At 40.1% G+C, this 8,399-nt stretch overlaps 1 protein-coding gene across 2 annotated transcripts; it reads right to left on the reverse strand.

The window, feature by feature from the left end:
* Window positions 1-2,001: 2,001 nt before the first annotated feature.
* inpp5kb (inositol polyphosphate-5-phosphatase Kb) lies at window positions 2,002-7,677 on the reverse strand. Of its 2 annotated transcripts, XM_085470278.1 has the most exons (13): window positions 7,402-7,677; window positions 6,930-7,034; window positions 6,624-6,732; window positions 6,133-6,249; window positions 5,645-5,820; window positions 5,439-5,550; window positions 5,257-5,366; window positions 5,138-5,164; window positions 4,011-4,224; window positions 3,791-3,928; window positions 3,606-3,689; window positions 3,414-3,518; window positions 2,002-3,198 (listed from the first exon to the last, which is right to left on the reverse strand). In XM_085470278.1, exons 1-13 carry the CDS (start codon window positions 7,620-7,622, stop codon window positions 3,130-3,132), a joined length of 1,587 nt encoding a protein of 528 aa, XP_085326404.1. In that variant the 5' UTR covers window positions 7,623-7,677; the 3' UTR covers window positions 2,002-3,129. The 2 variants fall into 2 exon arrangements, with proteins under 2 accessions (XP_085326404.1, XP_085326405.1); XM_085470279.1 differs by lacking the exon at window positions 5,138-5,164.
* Between the last annotated feature and the right edge of the window lie 722 nt (window positions 7,678-8,399).

The following is an 8,399-nucleotide window of genomic DNA, read 5'->3' on the forward strand; positions in this document are numbered from 1 at the left end:
CTGCGTGTTAAACTGCAAATGCAAAGCAGGAGACAAACAGGAGAGACATTATCTCCAGGTGCAGAAGTGGATCAATGAACTCACCACACACTAAGGGAGCTGACTGTAAGTGCAGGATGTCCTCAACAGATTTCCATTTGTTGTACACTTTTCGAGTAGGCTCATGCTTTTAAAACTAGCTGCACAGTTTGATGAATGACCTCTTTTCAGTTTTGCAAGGCAAGATGGGTACCTCCCAAATTCTGACCTGAATAAGACTATCCAAAGACTGTCCACTCACTGGCCTCCCAAGAAATGCTGGTTTACCATGGCAGTCAAATTGCAGAATCACTAAAGCAAGGTGATCCTAGTAGTTAAACTGAGCTTGCACTGTAATAACTTAAGAGAGATATGGGTGTTTCAGTTTTTCAGTACCAAACTATGTGAATTAGTGTAACTTATAGTTGGAAAAGTGTATCAGTATAATTCAGCTGGTGAGGCACATTATTATTATTATTATTATTATTATTATTATTATTATTATTATTAATAATAATAATAATAATAATAATATATTTATGATGTGACTCTTCTGTATCCAAAGTTGTGCTGCTGGATTGAGATCTGGTGGCTGTGGAGGCCTTTTGAGTACACTGAACTCATCATCAAGTTCAAGAAACCAGTCTGACTTTCCAATTTTGGTCAGGCTGTGCAAACTGCAGCTTTAGTTTTCCAGTGTGGTCTTCTGCTGCTGTAGCCTGTCTGTTTCAAGATTTGACGTGTGTTCAGAGATGCTATTATGTATACATTGGTTTTAACTAGGGTTTGTTGTTTGTTTTTTTTAATTACTAGTTTCTGGTCATTCTCCTCTGACATCTGCCATCAACAAGACATTTTCACACAAACAATTGCTGCTCACTGGATATTTTCTCTTGTCTGGACCATTTTCTGTAAACCCTAGAGAAGGTTTTGTGGGAAAATTGCACTAGATAAATATTTTTGGACAGACTATCAGCAAGTCTTGCACCAACAATCATGCCACATTCGAAGTCACTTAAATCACCTTTCCTCTCCATTCTGATGATCAGTTTGAAATTCAAAAGGCTATCTTGATTAATTCCACATGCCTAAATGCACTGAGTTGCTGCCTTGTGATTGGCTTATTAGATACTAAGAGAAACTTAGCAGAGCTTATCCAATTTTACTACCTATGATGTATATATAAAATCTTTAATAACACTCAGATGGCATAAATGGGTATCCTACAGTTCTATATGTTATCTATCAATGCAGAGAGTAGACAGTTCCATGTTTTCTTTGGAGTACACTCGGGACAATATCACCATAATCAGTGTTGTGCTTATTACTATTGCTTTGTTGGTTAAAGCAAATTTGACTTTGCATATGAGTTAGTGCAAAATAATGCGATCACTCTCAGATTACAAGCCTCCAGGCCTTTAATCACTGATAATTAAAGTGACCCACTGCCCATCTTTTTTCACTGATTAGTCACACATCCATATCCTGAAAACATACTGGATCTTTTTAAATAAACAAATTCACAAAAAATATTTAGTTTGTCTTGCAGTATATTTTTAGTGTGCTGATACGATTCATGTATGCAGTGTGGGAGATATAACATATTTTCATCAAGAGGAAAACAGACAACCTGCATTTACATTTTAAAGATAATCCACTGCGATGACACATACATTTTCCCAGGATGATATTTTTCTGTGTCATGTTTAGGGATGGGTACCGGTTCTGACATAAACGGTAGTAACCAGACCGAAAAGCAGCGCACATTTCGGTGCTTTATATGCAAACTCAACAGCCTGCAACAAGTGCTTTAAGCTGATACTGTGATACTGTCAAAGAAGGTAACACCTCAAATCCGATGAAACACCTGGCGACGCATAGCGTTTTTTTTTTAAAAGGTGAGAAATGCACTGTATTTGATAGCTTGCTGAGAGACCTCACACCGTGCACATCTACTGCGGGTGGGTTGCTAGTTATCGGAGTTAGCAACATCCCCCAAAAACCCGAAGAATAGAGTCCTGGCCCCTAGCCCTGCCAGTGTAGCAGAAATGATGATGGATGATGATGCAGCAGCAGCAGCCGTTCTTCTCTGCGTGAGTAGCTTAATGTTGTTTGTGTGTAATTTACGTTGAGTAGGTTAACCACGTTATTACATTAATGCATGTAAGGTGAACTAGCAAACATCATCATAGCTACATGCGGCTGTCTCCTTGTTTGATGGCAGATACTCCCTTCACCCTGGACAAAAAGGCTAAAATGACCAAAGAAAAAGTGGAAAACAGTTAAACATGAGAGGTTTTTAGACAAAGTTTGTGTTTTTTCCATTGTTTAAGCACTGCTTCCAGCCAAGAGTGATACCATAAATCCCCTATAGCTGCAGAAAAGACTAACATTGTTATCTTTTTACAAAAAAACAGCTGAACATGGGAGGTTTTTGGACCAATTTTGTGTTCTCCATTCTTTAAGCACCGGTTTGAGCACCGTTTAAGCACCGGCACCGTTTCAAAAGTACCGGTTTGGCACCGGTATCGGATAAAACCTAAACGATACCCATCCCTAGTCATGTTCCTCTCTAAGATTCTCATATTCAACAGTTTCTGCAGACAACCCATTGCAAGAAATTTCAGTTGCAGGGTGCATGTTTCTTCACTGAGACAGCACATATAAAACAAAAGAGCACACTCTTCTACACAATGATATTTTCCACCTTTTGTATTAATCTGCACTGGCTACTATGAGCTGCCAAAACAAAAAACTTTGAAACAAAACTCAAATGCAGTTTCTGTTTTCAAGCTGCTGTGCAGTTTGACATGTGTTCTCCGTATATCTGCTCTAACAGGGTCTGTGGATAGACTGAGGCTACTCATTAAAGTTTTTTTTTTTTATTAGAGATCTTGTTTCAGCAAGAGTGAGCCTGAACCTTAAAGGCAAAGTAGGAAATAACAAACTGGAGTTAACATGATGACAAATTGTGGGGGCCAACATGAATGACAGAGTCTGCTCATCCAGTAGATTAAGGAGTTAACCTTGGGGCAATTTTATAGCCTGATTTAGATCTGTGTGACTTTGCAGCGGAGAGGAATAAGACGTGGCACTGCAGAGAATCTGTTCTTATTTGTTGACTCCATTGATATCCTCGGGAACCAGGCCTTCCATGACAGCACGCTTAGACTCCAGGATCTGTAAGAACCAAAGAGAGAGCAAAATAAAGCACACTGCCATGCTTGCTTCCTTCTCCAAACACAGCATGCACTCAGTAATCTCTTATGTAGGTACACCTGTATTAACAAAATTCTACATTTAAATAGTCTTTCGTGGATGCATTAAATTGTATGTTTAAGAGTTTAAAAAAATATCTAACTATAAAACTACAGATATGATAGTGAAGCAGTTACCTGGAAGCTATCACTGAGGCCAGTGATGCTTTGCATGTTTGTGCTGTAGTACCCCAAAACGTACTGTCCACCTAACAGAGGAATCTGACCTTTATCCACAGAAATCTGCAACAACACATATGTGCATGTTAATGAATAATGCATTCATAAAGAATCTGTTAATATGACATAAACGCTGCACTTCTACTTTACCTGTATGACTTCATTTATCTCTGGCAGTTCATTTTCTCGAACCCAAACAAAGGTTTCATAGTCAGACGCAGTCTTAAATCCCACCTGAAGCGTAAGACAGTCAGTCCAAATCCACACAATTATAATATATAAGGTTTAAATGATTTGTTTATTGATTTTTGTTGTTTTTACATGAGTCCTAGTACCTTGTACAGGCCAATCCAGTCCCACGTAGAAGACATAAAGTCCTCCAGGACAGAGTAGGTCAAAAGTGCATCCTGGCCTGCGCTCCATATGCCCACAGGAGACACTCGCACCAGTGGTGTGTCAAAGACTTTTCTCAGCTGCGGGAAAGATAAGAGAAAAGAAAATATTTTTAAAGAACATTTGAAAAAGCAGAGGTCTATGCAGTGCATCTGCTCTCACCTCCAGGCTGAAGGTTGCAATGACAGGCTTGTGGTCACTGACTCCATAGCTCATGTCACTGGTGTATTTATCCTGGGTGACCAGGACTGGATACTCATCCTGTTCTTCATCTGTGGAAGTTGATGCCTTCTCATCATCTTCCTCTGATGGCAGGGGCTTGGGTTTGATGCGCCAGAGGATCCGGTCTGTCCATGCCGGCTTCCTCTTCTTTCCACTGAGAATAGAATAGAAGAACAGAATAAAATAGTTCTTTATTGTCATTGTATATCTACATCGAAATTATGGGTGCGCCACGCCGAGCATAATGAACATGGCTGTTGATTTTACAACTTCTATCTAAAAAAATTTTTTTTCTCTATTGCTTACCCTTTAACACATTTACATTTGTCTATCCATACAAATCTACATACTAATTCTTATGAAAAAACAAGTGCTGTTAAAGAATGCAAACCAAACACATACACATGCAGTACAAGGCTATACCTATAGTGTAGCATGCGTATGAGAAATGATGTAGGTTACATGCTAAGTAGCAGATAGTACCATTAACAGGGTATTACAGCTTATGCACACACTAATTTGCTGTGAAAAGCAAAATGTGGATTACACCGGAACAAAAAGAGGAAGGAGTGCAAACAGTGGGGTGCTGGGTGCAGAAGGGAGTTCTGGTCTAATGAATATGCAGAACATGTCTGCCATTTATCAGTCATATTATGCTTACAAAACCCATTTGAATCCTGTTGCTTATGCCAGTGTCTCCATACACTTTGTGAATGTGGGTTATATCTAAGTAACCCTCAAGGTGCCTATCCTATACACAGGACCGAGACACCCACCTAGGCAGATCTAGCATCCAGAACCAGGTCCCCAACCATTCAGAGAGGAGCACCCAGGTGAGAGACGTGAGGAGCAAGAAGAGGGTGGTGCCACAGAGCTGCAGGGGCCTTGTTTGTGTCAAGAATGGATATGAGTCGGAGAAAGAGCTGCTACCTTGTTCATCTATAAATCAGGTTTATAGATGCCATGGCTGCTTTGAGCTTCCATTTAGCGTTTTGCTACAACTGAAGATGTGGTGGCAAAAGCTGATAAAGGAATGTGGGGGATGCAAAACACAAAATAATTCTTACTTTAAACCCAACCATGTCTTTGGAGTGCTGTGCAAAATTAAAATGGAAACGAAGACACAAATAAGGCTTACAAAATTTGCCGATCATGTGTGTATAATACAGATTTTTTAGCATGTTACCTGGTGTCATAGGTGTCGGAGTTACGGTCAAACTTGTAGGTGGGTTTAAAATTTAACGGTCCCTCCTCAAATTCCTGCAGGAAAGCTTCCTTCTTCTTCATCATGATGAGCTGCAGGAAAATGAAAATAATGAGCAAGCGTGTGTTATTATGTATGTGTGTGTCCTCACACTAGTACAATACCTGGTCTTTGCCCCACAGCAAATTTAGCCGGCCGCTGTTGATGGATGAGCGGAGAAAGTGCAAACCGTGATCTGCGATGCGGAAGTTCAGATCACCAAACCAGAACACCACCCTGTGAAAAAGCCGCAGAGCCACATTTTACTTGCACAGCAGCCCATGTTGCGTATATGCATAGTATTTGTGTGCCTCTGTGAAGGAATCCTGACTTGTGGTCCCGGATTTGTGGGGTGTCATAGATGTCAAAGTCTTGCGTCTCCAGTATGTACTCAAACTCGTCAACGCGCTGCAAAGCGTTGTTCATGTGAGCAGCTAGGTGGCAGTTGAGGAAGCAAATCATGTGTCCATAGAAGGAAAAGCGCACAGACACTCCTCCTTTGTTACCCTAACACAGACACACACAGGAGAACAAATACAGTCTGTGAAGAAGACTAATTATAAAAAAAGTATCTCTTTTAACTTGGATTATGGATTAGACACAAGTTTTCTATCCCAGTGTTCTGACTGCTTTCAGTGTTCTTTGTTTGTGATTTCTTTCTGTCAAAGCTGCTGCACATTTCACTAAACAAACACAATGGACCTTTCATGGTGCGTTTAAATCCTACAGCATCTGATGCCAATGGGATTCCTGGTGTGCACACAGTGTGGTTGTCTACAAGGTTCAGGGATAACCAGAGCTCCCATTCTAATTTCCTACCCAGTAGCCAAACACGCCGGTCCGAGTGTAGGTGGTCTGGATGTTTCTGATGTAGGGAAGATGAATCTGTTTGGCAAACAGCAGCAACAGCAAACCCTGCATCCTCACTGACGTGACCTAGACACAGATGGAGACAGTAAGATTGTATTAAAGTCAAAGTCAAAGTCCAAATTATTTATATAGCACATTTAAAACAACAACTGTTGACCAAGGTGCTGTACAATTAGGATAATTAAAAGAAATAAAAACATAGGGAGATACGATAAGAGTTAAGAAAAAGAATCATAAAATTATTAAATGTTGTAGATTATGCAGCGTTTCTTTTCTTTTTCTTTTCCTCTTTGAATCTCAAACAGTTTAACTGCAACAGCATAAAAATGTATGTAATAATATATTTTATGTCTCTTTTATGGATGAAAGAAAAATACAGGAGACTAAAGAGACACATGAAGACAAATATTTCTCCTTTTCCTTCTTTTGTCTTCTCCGACCTTGACAAAGCCTCTAGGTGCCAGTGAGTTCGTGAAGACATGGCTCCAGGAGTCTTCTGATATCAGATCTGTGATGAACCTCACTGGGGTGGCGTTTACCTCCTGAAGGCTAACACACAGAAAAATAAAAAGAGACAAGTAATGACAGCCTAATGTCTTTGATTCCACTCCTGTGATTCATTATGAATATATATATATATATATATATATATATATATATATATATATATATATATATATATATATATATATAAATAGATTATTAGCAACATTTGAAACTCAACTGTCAAAAATGTTATTTCTTACCCAATCACATAGAGATCTGGAGGCGGCTGGGCATCTAGTTGGAGCAAAGAGGTGGCATCTTCAGAAGGCTCTGCTGTGGCCACATTCCAGGTCACAATGTGGATCCTTGTGAGAAAAAACTCCCAAATATTATTTACAACGCTACAAAGCTATACACTGTGCATGCTCAACAGTTTGTGTCCTCAAAAAGAGCAACACTTATACCATAAAAATACAAAAAAAAAAAAAACCTTGATAACATTTACTTTTCCAAAATACACACTTTTGTAATCTTACAAGTTAAGTGGAACCCACTAAGAACCACAGATATTATTTTCACAAATACCACTTTAAGAGCCTATTGATCATTTCTGCACTTTTTGATATGAACTATATTAGTTGCTATGGTATGCCTGTTTCTTCATGATAAATCAAAGTTTGAAGTGATTTTTCTTTTACAAGCTTTTTAAAAGCCCAAAGTGTTAAAGTCAACCTGAATGCATCTGTGGGAATGAAGCGTCCACAGAGCTGAAATGCTTCTTCCAGCGTGCGTGACACCTCTTCACTGGCTTCGTCGTCAGAGCTCATGTCCTCGATGCAGGTCAGCAGCTGGGACAAACGCTGGCGAAGAACCGTCTTCGACTTTGAGCCCTGAGATGCCGAGCTGCTCGTGCTGTCTGAGCGCACACGTGGACTGTCTGTTAAAAGTTCCATCTTTGAAGTTATGCCTTAAAAAAGGGTCTTCCCAGTGTATGTGACGTAGTAAAGTTCAGGAGGTTCTTCAGTGCACAGCAGTATTGAAAGTAACTACTTAAAATAAACATAAAGAAAGAGGGAAAATCCTACGGAAGACAGACCTTTGGCTTGACTTCTCCTCAGACTTCTGTGGTTGGGATAGTTGTAGCCATCTGATGCGAGAGGCCACCGGTCCCTTTGTCCACTCGACTGAGAGTAATATGAACTGATTCCTAGTTAGTCAAATCTCTCTCTGCATGTGCTTCAGGCAGTTCTTCTTTAAAGTCCTCCAAAATAGCCAAGTTGAACAACTGAAACGCCGAGGGTGAAGGTTGCTGGTGGAGTCCTTTCTCTGGCAGAGTCTTGTGTGATCTGGCTCCGATGGAGCAGCGACTGACAAAGCAGTAGGGTTGACTCGGGAAAGCAGGCAAGAGTGAGTCAGATTTGGAGTATAATCGCAGGCAGGAGACAGGCATGTGAACTTGTGCGTGTGTTTTGCTGTGAGTGTGTGCAGCCAAAGAAAGTGTAAGAGGAGGCTGATCCTCCATCAGTATTGCTGCAAGACCTGGGCAAACCTTCAGCTTTTCTAAGAGGTTTATCACCGCTATTCTTCATCAGCGGAGCACATAGAACAATGCATGTGACCCACAATTACACCCATGCACTGGTGACGAGAGAAAATATCAGCTTTGGCTTCTTCTTTTAATTTGCTATTAAATTCTAAAAAATAACATGCTGATTGTTGTGTGTTACTGA

The sequence above is a fragment of the Copadichromis virginalis genome, linkage group LG10 (genome assembly GCF_057382275.1).
Source record: "Copadichromis virginalis isolate Kocher_CV1m ecotype Utaka linkage group LG10, C_Virginalis_male_GT1.1, whole genome shotgun sequence".
Taxonomy (NCBI): Eukaryota; Metazoa; Chordata; class Actinopteri; order Cichliformes; family Cichlidae; genus Copadichromis; species Copadichromis virginalis.